Source organism: Lepidochelys kempii, chromosome 10 (assembly GCF_965140285.1).
Source record: "Lepidochelys kempii isolate rLepKem1 chromosome 10, rLepKem1.hap1, whole genome shotgun sequence".
In the NCBI taxonomy this organism is placed as follows: Eukaryota; Metazoa; Chordata; order Testudines; family Cheloniidae; genus Lepidochelys; species Lepidochelys kempii.
The window spans coordinates 23,900,819-23,918,687 of record NC_136389.1 but is presented as its reverse complement, the minus strand read 5'-3'; the positions used below and the strand labels follow the sequence as shown (position 1 = coordinate 23,918,687).

Below are 17,869 nucleotides of genomic sequence, written 5' to 3'. Positions count from 1 at the left end.
ATAATGTTGACCTGGCTTTCATGACAATTACTTGTTCAAATAATGTTCTTTAAAAAGAAACAAAGAGTTTCAAATATGTGGAGACAGAGTTAAATGGGATTCAGCTCCTCATTGGGCCACCTCTGCTTTCAAAGGGGCCTTGCCAGCAAAACCTGGTGGTGTCGCCGATTATTGGTAAATATTTAATCTTCCCTTCACCAGATGACTGAAGGGTGTTGATAAACTCCAGAGGGAGCTAGATCCAGTTGTAGGTGTGGTAACATTACAAAGTTAGGTCAACTCAGTGACATCACTCAGGGGTGTAAAAACCCCCCACCCCTAAGCGGTGTGGTTAAGATGACCTAAATCCCAGTGTAGACAGCACTAGGTCAACAAAATAATTCTTCCGTTGACCTAGCTGCCATTTCTCAGGGAGGTGGATTAACTATACCAACAGGAAAACCCTCCCATCGGTGTAGGTAGCATCTATGCTGAACTGCTACAGTGTAGACCCTTCCCCCTTGCGGAGTCCAAGAGCCCGGGAACCAGTCAGAGTCCAAATGTCTATACTGTAATTTAATTGTACTGCAGCCTGAGACCCATGAGCCTGAGTCAGCTGACACAGGCCAGCTGCCTGTATTTTGTTGTAGCGTAGATCTACCCTGAGGCTTATGAAGGAATAAATAAAAAGCAGGTAATAACTGAGGGTAATGGAAGGTCTCCAAGGCAAAATGTGCAATCTTAAGGAAAAGGCCATTTCTTTTTCTTTCTATATAACTTCTTAAAGAAGAGGAGAGACCCTGATGCACATTAAGGCATGCACCGGAATCTGCCCCAGAGATATGGCATGATGGCATATAAGGTACAATAAGAGTACAATAGAGTACAATAACTATTCATACTTACGTTCCATCTATTTTTTCCACTCCATGATAGAAGCTGATGCTGTCCGATGTGTTCCTCAGGTTATAACACTTCTCATCAATAAAATGTGCTGAATTTTTGTCAGAAAGATCTCTCTCTAGTGCGTGCTGTGCATCTCTGTTGATACTGCAAAGAGCAAGTTCTTACATTAAAATATAATTAATCTTTAATCAGCACATTTACTTTGGCATTGCTTACAGATTAACTGGTTCCTTTCATTTCAGTCCTGTATAGCCTGACTTCTGCCCACCTGATCCTACAGTCCATTGGCCTCTGCATAGTGGCATGGACAGCATGAGCTTATTGCACTGACAATTGGGTTAGAGAGCATGTTTAGGGAAGTGGTAGTTATGGCATATTCTCTCCCCCATAAGAACATAAGAATGGCCATAGTGGATCAAACCAATGGTCAATCTAGCCCAGTATACCATCTTCTGACAGTGGCTAATGCCAAGTGCTTCAGAGGGAATGAACAGAACAGGGCAATTATCAAGTGATCCATCCCCTGTCATTGAGTCTAAGCTCCTGGAAGTCAGACACTTAGGGACACCCAGGAAGAACACACGATTGCGTCCCTGTCCATCTTTGCTAATAGCCACTGATGGACCTTTCCTCCATGAACTTGCTTCTTTGAACCCAGTTATACCTTTGACCTTCACAACATCCCCTAGCAATGAGTACAAGGTTGACTATGCATTGTGTGAAGTACTTCCTTATGTTTGTTTTAAATCTGCTGCCTATTAATTTCACTGGGTGATCTTTGGCTGTTGTGTTATGTGATGGGGTGAATTACACTTCCTTTTTCACTTTCTCCACACCATTCATGATTGTATAGACCTCTATCATATCCCCCCTTATTCATGTCTTTTCTAAGATGAACAGACCCTGTCTTTTTAATGGTTGGTTTCAGAGTAACAGCCGTGTTAGTCTGTATTTGCAAAAAGAAAAGGAGTACTTGTGGCACCTTAGAGACTAACCAATTTATTTGAGCATAAGCTTTCGTGGCCTACAGCTCACTTCATCGGATGCATACTGTGAGTATGCATCCGATGAAGTGAGCTGTAGCTCACGAAAGCTTATGCTCAGATAAATTGGTTAGTCTCTAAGGTGCCACAAGTACTCCTTTTCTTTTTGTCTTTTTAATCTTTCCTTGTTTGGAAGCTGTACCATATACCCAATCACTTTTGTTGCCGGAGTCAGGTAGAAGGAAAACACACCGGACACTGGATGAATAGTTTTCTGTTTCCTGAGTGACCAGGGCAGGGGCTACCACGACAGTCAGGAAGGTGCTAGAAGCAAGTAACTCAGGCAGACCCCATAAGACACCTGGAATCACTTAAAATCTGATTAGAAGCAATCAAAGGAAACAGGCTAATCAGATCACCTGAAGCCCATTTAGAACTGCCTGGGACTAGTTTAAAAGTAATCCCCTTCAGAGAGGCCAGCTGGTAGCAGCTGGGAGTAGGAAGGTGTGTTGTGGGAAGACTGGGAGAAAGAAGATGTGCAGTAAGAGACCCGGGAGAACAAGTGTACTCAGGTACCAAGGAGGGTGTTAGGATGGGCTGTTTGGGAAAGTAGCCCTGGGAAGGGCTAAAGCTCTGGTAGTATAGGAAAACTGCCTGTTTCTGCTGCCAATTAGGGTCCCTGGGCTGGAAACCCCCAAACTCCTCGCCCAACCTCCTGCACAAATGCTCCCTGAGAAAGAAGATAGGGACTAAAGAGGGTTCTTACACTGAACCCATTGACTGACTGACGATGAAGGTGACGCAGTAAGCTGTAACCCTTGCCTCCAGGAGGGGAGAGAGGCTACACTGAATGTCACAGCAACCCCCTGAGGCAAACCCTAACTGCCTAGAAGCACAGGACCCCCTGAGGCAAAGCTGGTGCCATAAGTGTGATCCTTGGTTGCAGCGTGGTAGGGGGAAGGGAAGGAAGGAAAAGAAAAGGGGAGGAAGGTGGACTGGAGAGTTGGTTTCAGGGGGGTTTTTTAGGGTCAGTGTGCGCGCACCGCAATGGAGGAATTGGTGAAAGCTCTGGTACAAGCCACGGCAGCCCAGCAGGGGGCTACCTGGATACAGGGGATGGCAATGCAGGAATCTACCTGATTACAAGAAGAAACCAACCAGTTGCTAGTGAACCAAGCCACCCAAGATTGAGCTCTTCTTCGAGAGGTAGTGGAACAACTAAAGACCCTCTCCAACCGAATCCAAGGGCCTGGAGGGACACAAGCCCTAAGGGCAGCAGGCTATCTACCAAAAATGACAGCCGGGAATGACATAGAGGCGTATCTCCTGTCTTTTGAAAGAATTGCTCTGCATGAGGCGTGGCCACAGCACCAGTGAGCCAGCATTCTTGCCCCTTTTTTGTGTGGAGAAGCCCAGAAGGCCTATTTTGATCTGCCTTCCAAGGACGCAGCTATGATCTGCCTTCCAAGGACGCAGCTAACTACCCCCGGCTGAGGATGGAAATTGTGGCCCGATCAGGGGTGATGGCAGCCGAACGGGCCCAGAAGTTCCATGATTGGAAGCATCAGGACAGCAAGCCACCGAGGTCTCAGCTCTTCAATCTGATGCATCTTGCTCAGAAGTGGCTATGGCCTGAGGCATTCAGCTCGGAGAAAATTTTGGAGACATTGGTCATAGACCAATTTATGCGGAGACTCCCACCAGACCTTTGTGTGTGGGGTAGGCCAGCACAACCCGTCCACCTACAACGAAACAATCGTGCTGGTAGAGAGATGATTGAAGGCCAGGAAATTGACCCATCTACCTAGGGAAGGCCCTGTACAAGGCAGGAGACCAACGCCAACCCCAGAGGTTCAGGTGACCAGACACCCAAGGACCCCTAGGTGGAAGAAGAGGGAAGCTGAAGACCAGATGGGAATCTAGGAGGATGGGAATGGATTGGGTGGGGAAACCCCAAGGCTAAACCTCCTAACCCACGGGACAGGAGAAGTAATTATAGGTGTTAATGGGAGTGGGGACCTAGGTCACATAACGGCCCAGTGCCCCAACCTTGAAGAGCCCACGCAGTGTAATCTCAGGGACTGGAGTGGCCCATGCTCCCTCCTCAACCTTCAGTCACCCCACGCAAATATACAAGGCCGGTAAAAGTGGATGGGGTAGAAACCGTGGCGCTCGCAGATTCCAGGAGTGCTATCACCCTGATCTCAGGTAAACTAGTAAAGCGCAGCCAGTTAACACAGGCTAAATGTACAGGGGTAACGTGTCCGTGGGACTGTTAGCTACTGTGATGCAGCAGGGAGGGGGGAGTGTTGACCTGGGAATGTGGCAGGGGAGTTTCACTGGGAATAGGAGACCTGAGAGCCTGCAACCTGAGCCAGGGGGGAGGAGGAGGTAACACCTCTGCCCGGGAATGTGGACCGAGGCTGTAGGAGAGAACCTGCTGGAGGGGTTAGTTTCAGTTTGATGCTGGGTGGTGGAACGCAGGGAACCCCAGGGCTGGGGTCTAAGCTCCCTGCTCCCCCAGAAGGACTTGACTGAGGGGTCCTGGGTATACTCACAAGCTCTGTTTTAGACTGTGTTCCTGTTGTCCAGTAAATCTTCTGTTTTACTGGCTGGCTGATAGTCACAGTGAATCCCAGGAAGGGGGGGCAGGCCCCGGACTCGCTCACACTCCGTGACCACTACTACCCCATCATACCAGTAAAGCTAGAAATTCAGGGAAATGTCACTCGGGTGAAAGTAGGGGTGGTCCCACACCTCCCTTATCCCATGCTCATTGGAAGAGATTTTCCTGGGTTTGGAAACTGGGTTTGCTCCCACTCGAGGGGTTTGAGGAAGAGGAACTCCCCGAACTGAGGGAGGCCTACACAGCAGAATGTTCTCCCCCAGTGTTCATGGAAGTATCCCAGGAACGATTCCCTGTCCCCGGGGGAGGCTAGAAGACCAAAAGGGAAAGAAGGGCTGCCAAGGCGTTGGGTACCCGAATCCTGCTACAAGGACAAAAGGCCACCTGTGTAGAACGGCAGACACTGGCTACTAAAAGGAAGGACCCTGAGATGCAGGAAGGTTCAGAAACTGGTTCCAACACTCCTGCCCCCGCCCATACATACACACACACACACACAGAGCCAACCAAGAGGGTAGAAGAAGATCCCTCTCAGAGTTCCAGCTGATAAGTCCTGGGAGGGTGACTTTTGGATGGGACCAGGTGGAGGACTCAAGGTATGAGAGCGCCAGGAAGGAGGTGGCCAAGATAGATGGGGTACCCATAGTGGGGAAAAACTCGAGAGCCTGGGCCATACTTCATAATCAAGAAGGATCTCCTGTACCGGGTCGTGCGCATGCAGAAGAAGAGGTACACCAGCCCCTAGTACTCTGGAAACACCAGAGGGCAATATTAAACCTTGTCCACAGTCACCTTTTTGGAGGACACCTGGGGGTGGAGAAAACCCAGATGCGAATCTTGCACAGGTTCTTCTGGCTGGGGGTACATGAGGAGGTCCATTGGTACTGCATCTCCTGTCCCAAAAGTCAATTGTACAGCCCTCGTCCACATCTAAGACCCCCCTTTGGTACCCCTACCGATTATCAAAGTTCCGTTTGAGCAGATCGCCATGGAAGTGTTACATTACTCCCTGCTCAGGCATAGATTTGTCCTTGTAACTGATCATGCCCCTCTTCAATGGATGCAGCAAAACACGGAGAAGAACTCCAGGGTAACCAGGTGGTTCTCCCTCCAACCTTTCCAGTTTCACATGCAACACAGAGCAGGGAGCCACCACAGTGATGCTGATGGTTTGTCACGTGTGCACTGTATGGTGTCCAAAGCTGCCTAAACCCTCGGTGTTGAGCGGGGGGGAGGGATATGTGACAGACCCAGACCAGCTAGAGGCAGGAGTCTGGTAGAAGGAAAACACACTGGATGAATAGTTTTCTGTTTCCTGAGTGACCAGGGCACGGGCGTCAGGAAGGTGCTAGAAGCAATTAAGTCAGGCAGACTCCATAAGACACCTGGAACCAGTTAAGAATTGATTAGAAGCAATCAAAGGAAACAGGCTAATCAGATCACCTGATGCTCACTTAGAACCGGCTGGGACTAGTTTAAAAGGAAGCCCCCTCAGAGAGGCTGGCTGGTAGCAGCTGGGAGTAGGAAGACGTGTTGTGGGAAGACTGGGAGAAAGAAGGTGCACAGTAAAAGACCTGGAAGAACAAGTGTGGTCAGGTACCTAGGAGGCGCCGTTTAGGGAAGTAGCCCACGGAAGGGCTATTGTTCTGGTTGTATAGGAAAACTACCTGTTTCTGCTGCCAATTAGTGTCTCTGGGCTGGAACCCAGAGAAGACAGCGTGCTTGGGTTCCCCTCAACTCCCACACTACACAAATGCTCCATGAGAAGGAAGACAGGGACTAAAGAGGGTTCTTACACCAAACCTGTTGACTGGCCGATGATGAAGGTGATTCAGTAAGCTGTAACCCTTGCCTCTAGGAGGGGAGAGAGGCTACACTGAGGGTCACAGCACACCTCTGAGGCAAACCCTAACTGCCTAGAAGTGCAGGAGCCCCCGAAGCAAAGCCGGTGCTCTACCACAATGTCTTTTTTGAGATGTGACTAGGACTGCACACAATATTTAAGGTATGGGTTTACCCTGGCTTTATACAGTGGCATTATGATATATTCTGTACTCTTATCTATCCTTTTCCTAATGGTTCCTAACATTTTTCTAGCTTTTTTGTCTGCTGCTGCACACTGAGTGGATGTTTTCAGAGAACTATCCACAATCACACCAAGATCTTTCTTGAATAAGAACAACTAATTTAGACCCCATCGTTTTGGGTATATATGGTTAGGATGTTTTCCAATGTGCGTTATTTTTCATTTATCAACATTGAATTTCATCTGCCATTTTATTGCCCAGTCACCCAGTTTTTGAGATTCCTTTGTAACTCTGCCATCTGCTTGGACTTACCCATCTTGAATCATTTTGTATCATCTGCAAACTTTGCCACCTCACTGTTCACCATTTTTTCCAGATCATTTGTGACTATGTTGAACAGCAAGGGTCAAGTACAGATCATTGAAGGACCCTGCTATTTGTCTCTCTCCGCTGTTAAACTGACCATTTATTCCTACACTTCATTTACTGTCTTTTAACCACTTACTGATCCATGAGGGATCTTCCCTGCCCCACCACTTAAAACTCTGGTATTGCCATCTGGACAGCTCAACACATTTAAAAATCATCATCATTGTGCTGATGGGTGGATGGCTGGAAGGGATAGAGATAAAGATTGGCTATTTTATGCATTATGCACTTGTAGTGAAGTCCTGTAGCTGGCATGACAAACTAGCTTTTGGAGTTTCTATCCTCCTGTCTTGGAGAGAAAAAGGTAGGAGACTTGGAACAGGAACACCTGAGCCAGGTATGTTGCTACGGGTGAGAGGCAGAATGGAAAGACAAGTACAGAGTTCAGCTCTCCCAACCCTGCAGATTTTGGAGTCAGACTGATCTAAAGCTAGTCAAGTTTTGGGTGGGTAGAAAGCCACACCCTGCCTCTCCAGTGTTACTGCTCATCCTGCCCAGAAGGAGGGGATATGTGGCTCCATCTCTGCTCTCTTAGCTACACGGAACTTTTGTAATAACTTCTCTTTTTGCTTCTTCCACAGCAGGGGACACCAGGCCCTTTGACTTCCGTGGGAAAGATATGGATGGAGAAAGATCAAGACCCTATTTCTCTCAGTAGTAAGAGGTTTGCTAGTATCTTGGCATTTAAACTCAGCAATATATCTTCTGTCAATACTTTTCAATGGAAACATTATAATCAGTATCTTTCATTTTGGTCATAAAACTGTATCAAAGTTAACTTAGAAATCACAGCCAATAGAAGTGAGTAGAATTCATGCTGCCAAAATATAAACGTGGCTTTTATTTGATCAGTATTAAATACAAAATTATTTTAGGTGTTGCAATAATGAGTGGCAGACATGCACCTCAGCTTGACACCTATAACAGTACCATTGACAAGAACAGTAATTATAAAATCTATTTATATATGTCTTTCCCATGTGACCTAACCATTAAGTATAATCACCTCCCTTTGATGTATAACTGGAAGCAGGCATACTAATGGCAGTTTTGCACTAGCAGGGAGAGAATAGAAACATGAATCTGATTGTCCATATCATTACTGAGTAGTTGAAGGAAGTGAATGTAATAAGACTTATCAAATCAGATATTAATTATTCTAGAATAATTTACATTTCCCAAGAAAGCTTAATAAACTCTGAAAGAAAATAAACATATTCCATTATAACAATCTTCTTATAAAACCTTTATCCATAAAGAGAATCTAAATCCATTCCACAATATCTCAGTGACTTCCACATATCTGCTGATCTGCTTGGATTCTAGTTTGATTTATCTGGGAGGGCGACTTTTGGATGGGACCAGGTGGAGGACTCAAGGTATGAGAGAGCTAGGAAGGAGGTGGCCAAGATAGCAGGAAAAACTCGAGGGCTAAAGGTGCCCCTTTCAGTTGAATATTGTAGTAAAAAAAGTACTTCAGTCCTTCAGAATTTTATTCCAGTGTGGCACATAAGCCATGTTTGCATCATTTAGTCATAAGAATTACGATTTTCCTTTTAATTAGCAAGGGATTTCAGGTTCAACATGGCATGTGAAAGCTGAGTTACATTTTTCTTCAGAAGCTTCAGCTCACAGCACATGTACCATCCACATCCTCCAGGACTGAAGCTATTTGTGCTGTATGAGGAACTCCCAATATACAAGTGGCTTGCACTCATGCATTCATAACACTTTCAGGACCAGGCCCTCAGTTAGCCTTACTAGTGGGATATCTGTTTTTTCCCCACACTTTTTATTAAATAACTGAACAGTTAATACTTGGCTGTTCCCATATATCTGTACAGTCATCTTCACGTAGATGCAAGCAAGGAAATAAAGATCAGTCCTTTACCAGCATTTCTGCATGTTTCACTCTTATTAGATTTAGTTTTTCCTTTAAATTCCTATTACATTAAGACTGGATTTCCAGAGGTCTAGTTCCTAATAAGAATTGGATGCCTAACTCCCTTTCATGCCTTTGAAAATCCCAGCATAAAATTACATATTATACACAAGGCTCTGACAGTGAAACTTCCTATATTCTCAAATGTATGTCTGTCCCTCTTTTATCCTATTACTACTATAGTGAGCACCGTATATTGACTCACTGATATAGGTGGTGACGTTCTGATAGGCCAAAAATCCTTCTAGCTTGATTCTCCTTTACTGTACAGTAAACGACCAGTCATCCAGCAAATACTTATCACATACAGGAAACATACTTTTTAACATTTATGATTTATAATTCAAAATTCTCTTCTCCCTGCATGCAGCTATTGTACATGATACAGTAGTTGGAATTATACTGGTTTTCGGTATTCTGTGAAAACTATTGCACATAGCACCAAACTGATGGTAAATCCTCTTATATCAAAGGACTCATCAGATTGTAGGGCTTGATCATGCAAGGTGCTGTGCACTTGACTCTGATTAACAATGGGAATTGGAAGTTGAGGGTACTTAACTGATTTTTCCATTTGATGGCCAAACCAAAAACTCAAAAAATGTGTTTCAAATCAACCAACAATTTTGTTTGTTGTTTCAGAAAGAAAAACAAACATTATTGAACAAAATGTATTGTCTGAACCAAAATGCAATGTTTTTTTTTCTTTTGGGGTGGGTCCCCCCCGCCTTTTTTGTTTGTTTGTTTGTTTGTTTGTTTGTTTGTTAGCTAGTTAAATCTAGCTAGAAACATCTAGAAATAAGAAGTTTAAACATTTCATTTCAAGAATATTGAAATGAAATGTTTCAACTTTTTGGGAAAATTGTTTTACCTTTTTTCCCCTCTAGCCAAAACTATTCACCTACTTCTACCTAAATTCACAAAGCAAACTGTAATTTTCAGCAAATAAACTATTAGCCATAAAAATTTCACCCAGTTCTATTCAGCACATTATTATGTTTTTGCACTTGTCACTCCGCCTTAAAAATATCTTCCAGTACTGGATTCAGTTCCTCTTTCATTTAAATGGGGTTTAAAAGCAAACACTTACCCCAACTGTTGATCAATTCTTTCTGCAAGTTTTCTCATTCTTTCTTGACAAGACTTGAACAAGTCAACCTCCTATAATGAAAAGTGTCCAACTGTCAATACTGTCATTACATTAATTTGCTTCAGTGTATATAAAATAAACGTAACTATTTTGCAGAATACATACATACACATCATGTATCTAACTGCGTTTAGGGAAGTCGAGAATGTCCTTTGTCAGTACTGAGATATGATATACTGTGCACCAGTCAAAACAGGGAGCATTTGATTTCCTATTATCTCTTCTTCTGGGCAATAAAGCTGTACATTAGCACCGACACAACTCGTGTTTATAGCTTATGTAATATCAAGCACATTAGTAGATAGGACTACCCTGACAAATATAGGATCAAATTCTGCTTGACTTAGGCATGCTAGAGACATTTCACACCTGAGGCTTAGACCATTAACCCACACTCCTTAATTTTTCACTCACATTCCTGGAGGGAAAAAATTGTGTTATCTTGAAGTTTAGTTTGAGAAAAATCTCGCTTCAGGGGAAAACTCCTTATGAATACTGTTGTAGTTTTCTTCAGAAGGACTAATATTAGCCAAGAGCTTCAAAGCTGAAGTTCACCTGGCTTCCGAAAACCAAACTCAAACAAACCATATTGGAAACCATGTAAAGATCATAATCATGGTCTTCCAAACAAACTTAATTTTGCCTTTGTACTGCCCCACTGTTTCCCTTCTTCAGTCCATTGTATCCTTCATACCTAGCTTGTAAGATATAGTTCAATATACATGAGTTTACAAAACTCTGAATATATTTCCTTAAGTGGTTTAAGAAGTCTTTAAGACACCTTAAATTAAAAAAAAAGTATTTGTTCAGTGTGGTTTTGGAAGATAGCAACTTCTAGACATGAGCGTCTCCGATATTAAGTAATGAGCCTTTACTACCATATTGCCTTTGCTGCTACCATGCAAGTCCCACAATTAAGTGTTCTGGATTTGGTCTTTAATGATGTGGCCCCTTTAAATCTCTTCTGTGGTTAACTGTAAGTCGTTTAGGAAGAAACCTTCCCTTGATGTTGGGTAGACACTAAGTCTGATCATCTAAGCCTGGACATAAGGGTGTAAAAATCATAAATATTGCAAAGCTAGAAATTCAAAATCAAGGTCCCCAGTTTAAAAAAAATACAAAAAATGATGGAAAATAAGAAAATGCATAGGCAGTCACCTGAACAACTTTAACTCTGCCCCAAACCTCTGCCATGACAATGCCTAGAAACGTAGAGGCAATGTGAGCCTCTAAGAACACACACGTTCATGTTCACACACGCTAAAATATCAAGAGCGCCTCTTAGTAGACCTCCTTCTGTCTTACAGTGATCACACACTGGCATAGACTTTGAACAAAATGATAGTTGTATTCACACTGCAAATTCCTAAGGCTGGTCTCTTTAGGTCCAAAGGTTACCAACAGGGAACTAACTACCTGTGGGGCCAGTTTGAATTTAAAAGAGCACATGACGATATTTGTAGTAGAGGTGGTATTACTGAAGCACCTACGAATCCTGGGCATAGACCAGGACCCTATTGTGGTAGGCACTGTACAAACAGGACAAAAAGACTGTCCCTGCTCCAAAGAGCTTAATTAATCATGTATTTCACACTCCCAGATTTAAGCATGCCTCCAAATGCTCTTGAAACAATTCCAATACTTTCTTCAGAACCTTTCCCAATAAGGTGATTTTTTTTTTGTACCCTGAACTCCAGCTCTGACACTGCCCGCTAAAGGTATGTATGCACCGTAATCAGGGAGTGTAATTGCAGCCTCAGTAGACATACCCCGGGTAGATTTAATCTAGCTATCTGATGTACTGATACAATGAAGCGATAGCAGCCGGGGCTTTAGCATGGCCATGCCACCTGAGTAATTACCCAGCACTCCAAGAAGGTTCATATACCAAACTGAAGCTCACGCTGCTGTGGCTTCAATGCTATCAATGCCTAAGCTTACCTAGACTGAAGTTAGCTCACATAGGTCTACACATGCTGCAGTCATACACTTCATGGTTTATGTAGATATACCCTCAGAAGCAGCTAGTTTTTTTTCCAGATGAGTCAGTCAGCCAAGCAAGGAGTGTAAGGGGGCCTGATGGGACTAAGTGCCAAGTAGAACACCTGTGATTGATTGATTGATTGGAGGGCCAGGAAGGGGGGCAGAGCTAGAATAGGATCATTAGACTCCTGGACCTTACAGTCAGGGGGATAGCTACAAGGGAGACCACAATCTTCTGTAGAGAGAAATCCACAGTGTGTGAGTCAGCCCCTAAAGGACAGGAAAAGGGTTAGTTGAGCAGAGAAAAGAAAAGCTGTAAGGACCGAGGGAGAAGCTAGAGGCCTGAGAACCAAAGGGAGGCTGTGTTAAGCACAAGCTCCGGGGAAGCAGCAGAAGGGAGGTTGGAGGTAGGAAGTGGCCCAGGAAAGCAGCAGCATGTATGAAGCAGCAGACCTAGCTGCTTAATATAGGGTCCCTGAGTTGGAACCCAGAGTAGAGAGTGAGCCTGGGCTCCCCTGCCACTCCTGAGGAAGAGGCATGCAAGCTGAGTAGAAGGAATGTTGAATCCAGGTTGGGACTGAAGCCTGACCCTGAAGGACGGGCTGAGGAATAGTCCAAGAGGGGGCTGAAGGCTCTTTTGTATTGGGATGTTTTGTGAACCCTGGAAGATAACAGAACTTTATATGACTTGGCTGGAGGGCCAAGCTATGGAGCTGGTGAGAGGCAGATGGCCTGCAGGAGGTGCTGGAGACAAGGGCCACTTGCAACATTGCACCCTGACACAAGAGGACATGATGGATGGTGAGTACACTACCTTACAGGTGGCTACACAGATGAAGTCCAAAGATGGCTTCCCAGATGACTGCTCCAGAGCAGTGATTGGAGGAACCACCAGAATGAAGTTTTCTTTGCTGGCTATTGGGGTAAGGAAGAAGGAGTATTCTTTCATCCTTCCACCCCAGCTTCCCCTCTTCAATGACCCCTGCTGCATTCACATAAACTCACTTACATTAGCTCCCTCCCCGCCTCTCCCTGTCGACTAACTTCCCACAGGATAGATTGACCTGGGTATTCAATTATATGACGAGACACTAGAAGAGAATTTATGTGGTGTAGTGTCTAAAGCTTTCTGACACCTTACCCATCATGGCCAAAAAGTAACAATGATTAATTTCTCAAAATTACTAGGGGTTCCTTAACTTGATGTGTTTTCCCCCTCCTCTTCAGTCTTGCAACTGAATTCCAGAGAGAGTTTGTGTTTTTTGTCCAAATAAAAACTACCCGCTTTGATTTTTAGCTATTTTCTACAGATTAATTCATCAAGTAACAAGTCTCATCATACCTGTATGAGGTTCTTTTCAACGTCATCATGTACTAGGTCAATCCCCATCCGCTTCTCACGGTTATATAAGCATTCCAAGGCTACCTGCAAGCAAACCAGAGGAAAATTTGCATCAAATTCAGTATTGCACTTTACAAAGGAACTTCAATTTACTTGTCAAGGGACCATTGAACAGATTGGTAAGAGGTGGCCTTCTAATAAAGGTGGAACAGAATTGTGCTTGATACTTTGGGGTGGTTGCATTGTATATAACGGATGCATGTCTGTGATTCGTGCTTATCTCTGTTGGCATTTGCTTTCTAAGGGCAAGCTGCAGTCATAATTTTGTCTAGTAATCAACTGCATAATAATTAGATGGACCAGAACCAGTCACTATACCTCAACATATCTGAGCTTTGGAGTAATTTGGATCTGAATCCAAGCTTTGTGTCTACAACCTTCTTTTATACTGGGTCATACCAAAACCCCTGAGTCAAACCTACATACTACAGAGTGATCTGTACATGTGAAGGATATTTAAATAGGAAAATGAGATTAGGATCTAAACCTTTTCCAGGCCCATCTCTACTATACATGTTGCATTCATGTGTCTTGAACAACAGTAACAAATGAAATCATACTAACCTTCTGTTCATGGGAAGACTTCTGTTAAGAGATATTATAGAGTTATCTGCGGACAGCCTTTCTGAATCTAGTGGGCCTAACTGAATGTGGGTGACTAAAACCCAGATTTTCAAAGGTATTTAGGCTCCTAACTTCCATTGAAATCAAGGAACCTTAAATACCTTAGATCTGGACCTGAAGCCATGATCCTGAGTTTTGATTTTTGTATTTGTACTTGCATACAAGTTTCTTTGACAGAAATAATTTCATAGATAATATTCTACAAGCTTTTATAAACTCTAACTTTAGACTTCCTATGTTTTTAGTGTTTGCTGACGTCCATTCCTATACAGCAAAACTTAAATCCATGTTAATGCAGTTTTTCTGTTGGAATTAACTTGCACCTCAGATCTTCAAAATGCAATCTCTGGGGCTCTGTTTTGGTAAAAATAAGAGCGAGGCTTAGACATACTAATACATTCGGTATTAAGCTAGAACTCCATCCCTTTGCTTTGCCTGTGCCCCAAAGTGGTTTAGAGAACAGTAGCTACCTCTGACCCACCTTCAGTGGCCTTTGTGCCTCGTCAGCAGCACACTCCAGCCGCCTCTTGGCTGTTTCCAGGGCACGAATCTCCGTCAGCAGACGGTCTAGCTCATAGGTCAGCTCTGACCTCCAAAAATCGATGTCAGACAGTCTCTGTCCTAGGCTTCTTCCAGTGTTGTCCTGTGTCTGGTGGGTCAGCTGGTCTTTGTCTTGCATCAGTCTCAAGGAATCATCATTCAGCCGGCCAGCCCAGTGCCGGCAGGACTCCGATCCTTTGTATTGAACCGTGTTTGCCTGGTACCAGTCGCGGGGGGAGTAGCGAGCATATAAGGCAGACCGCACTGAGGGCAGTATAGTGGGTGGCCGCAAAGGGGCACAGATTCGCATATTTCCCTGCTCATTGGAGTTGGTGGGGACTGCAGATACTCTGTAAAACAGGCTGGGTTTCCAAGAGTTGAGGTAGCGGTAACCTGGCAGGTAGTAAGACTGGTAACTGTCCTGAGTTGTGCTGGTGCAGACTGGCTCAGGGAATAAGTAGCTCTTTTTGGGGCCACAGTAGCTGGCTGTCTGAGTGGTTCCAAGGAACTCCATCCTGCTCCTTACCTCATGCACCCACCCTTACTTTGTAGCTCAAACGCTGCAGCCTGTGTAGGTTCAAAGCCCAGACAGGAATGGTTGTATCTCCTGGCCAGTGCTGCTTTTATTGCAGGAATTGCTTTATCCTCTGTGACTCAGTGATGTTGTCATAAAGCCTACTGAGGACATCATTATCCACAAAGGACCCTTAAGCATGCTCAGGTTGGCTTTATTAAACAAACAAACCAACTGCACTCAGGAAGCAGGTTGCTTTGAAAGACTGCAGAGGATTGTTATTAACTGCATAAGCTCCCAGTGCAGACATGTGCTCAGGTTCCTGGGAACATCTGGCTCACGCCAGCTATGCTTAGAGGCTTAACACAGCCTTTGGCATAGTCACCCCCAAACAAGTAACTGTATAGTTATCTGTACAATTGACTTAGAGAACCGGCCGAGTGTGTACAAAGTAAAACTGAGTAAAAACCTCAGGCTTTGCCTCTGTTTGTGCTTTTACATGAGGTTTCTTTTTGTAAGGTGGAGAGCCCTCTCTCACACCTCCTTTTAACTATCTTATTCCCTCCCATTTGCAAATATTTACTAACATCCCATACTGGAAATACATTTCTCCTCTCTATATTTTGTCCTCTGTCCTACATCTTAGTCTGTCTTAAATCCACTGCTTTGAGACCTCTATGTGGCTCATCCCCATACAAGGAATTTTGCAGAAAAATTAATTGTTTCAATTAGAAATATTTCACTCTCTTAAGCAATACTCCTTAAATTGCTGCAGATTGGTTTCAAAACTGTAGGTGTTCAATTCTGGACAATGACCATCTTAGCTTTTTATCTACAGCATATGGAAGTGTATAATTTTCAGTTTGGGGAAATACATTGTTATGAGCATTAGTTACACTGTGGCACGTTCCTGTCTGGGAAAACTAGAGAGAGACACTGTCAGTTAATTTGGGCTCAAAATTAGGAGGGTTTTTGTTTTTTTGTTTTTAAAGATGACTTCTTAATGTAATTTCCCTGCAGTGTTAGGAAACACATTCAGCAGCATTGTGTTAGCATGCTAAACCCAGGGAATGAAGTTACATCAACTTCACTGGATGTTGGATTGGGCTTTTTAGGCAGAGAGGGCCTGATTCTGCAAAAGCTTGTGCATATAATTAACTTCACTCCTATGAGTACCTCAGTGAACTAACACACTGCAGGTACTCATCAGTGTAAAATTATTCATGTGCATCATTGATTGCAAGATTGCTGTCAGAATTCATCACTTACTTCAATCCCAGCCAAAGACTGCAAAACCTATTCCCAGCCAAGATGCAACTGTGAAGTAGCTCCTAATGTCCCAAGAGAGGGATGGTTCTGTGGCACACTCCTTCTCCAGGGTTCCGTGGCACACTCCTTTCCTTGTGTTCCCCAAAGGAGAGCCTCTAAATAATCTCCCAGAAGCAAAGAAGATAACCTGGGCCTGCTGATTACTTTTTGAACTGGGCTAAGACCCTAGTTCAGAAATGTATTTGAGCACATGCCTAACTTGTAAAAAGTCCCACTGAAATCAGTGGAATTAATCACATGTTTGAAGGTAGGCATGTATTTACATATCTTGCTGAACTGGAGTCTAACATGAAGCCATGTGTTTCATATGGAAAGTAATACATAAATTCCCAGATATTTAATTCTCCTTTCACTTTGTTTCCACCCCAATCTAGACCTTTGAACTTGTCTGAACATTAGATTCACCTTCTTTTCTTTGCCTTTCCATATAAGCAGAACAACCAGCCAGATCATTACATAGCAATAAATGCAGAAAACATGTAATTATCATATGGCAATAAGCATACCCCTGATGTAGGTATATTTGAATGGAAAAAAATATAGAAGGGAAGAATGTCTATTGATGATAGTGTAGACAAGTCTAATGTTACTATTTTAAGAAGTTTCCTTCTAGTTTGCCTCTTTTTAGCAAATGAAGTTATTTAGAAAGCCTGTTTATTTTGGTTGAATTGTTTTGGTGGGGTTTCTTTGTTTGTTTGTTATTTAGTCAGCAAATGTTAAGTGGAAAATGCTTGTGTTTGGTAGGAGACAATTTGCAATGTTGTGTTTAAATTTTTTTTTCCTATAAAGACCAATTTGACTCTGAGCTGGGAGACCTAAGCTGCAAACATTGCCAGATGCATACTCTTCTCTATATATAGGTTTGGCAGAATTAGATGTTTGTTTTTTATCATTTTGATGGGTATTGAGATTTATTTTCAAGCATTTTACTGATTTTTACTGATATTAAACTTTCACAGTTACAGAAAATTATGGGGAAACCAGACAATAATTGACAGATGCTAAAGCTTTAAAACTGTTAAAACACAAATTGTCAACCTCACATTTCAAAGTATATAAAGCAAATATCCTTAAATCAAATTCTTAATTTCTCAAGCAGCATTTTTCTTACTTTTCTATATGTAAATTTTGACTATCAATGGAACTGTTTTTCATTGGTTGGAGTGCGTATGGTGAAAGACATTTACTGATAAAAATATCTAATCCTTCCAAACTTATCTGTATAACACTTTGCCAGGATCAGACCAGCTGGAAATGTTTCCTCTATCCAAAGTGTTAACTAAAATATTCCTAAAGTAAAATGAGCATATTATGGAATTGGCCTTTCAGTCTAGCAGCAGTGCAACAGGCTCCAGTGTAGGGTATCTGAGGGCTTGTCTACGCTTACTGGGGGATTGACAAGTGGCAATCGATGCATCAGCAGTCAATTTAGCGG

The 17,869-nt window shown here is 43.3% G+C and overlaps 1 protein-coding gene across 1 annotated transcript in view; it reads right to left on the bottom strand.

Moving 5' to 3' along the window:
* Positions 1 to 15,105, bottom strand: part of TEKT5 (tektin 5) — a 64,425-nt gene extending 49,320 nt beyond the window's left edge. Inside the window, exons 1-4 of the mRNA XM_073361406.1 lie at positions 14,533 to 15,105; positions 13,368 to 13,451; positions 9,983 to 10,053; positions 886 to 1,029 (exon numbers count right to left, since the gene is read on the bottom strand). Coding sequence (XP_073217507.1) covers positions 886 to 1,029; positions 9,983 to 10,053; positions 13,368 to 13,451; positions 14,533 to 15,105 — 872 coding nt within the window. The remainder of the gene's footprint in view (positions 1 to 885; positions 1,030 to 9,982; positions 10,054 to 13,367; positions 13,452 to 14,532) is intronic.
* Positions 15,106 to 17,869: the final 2,764 nt, after the last annotated feature.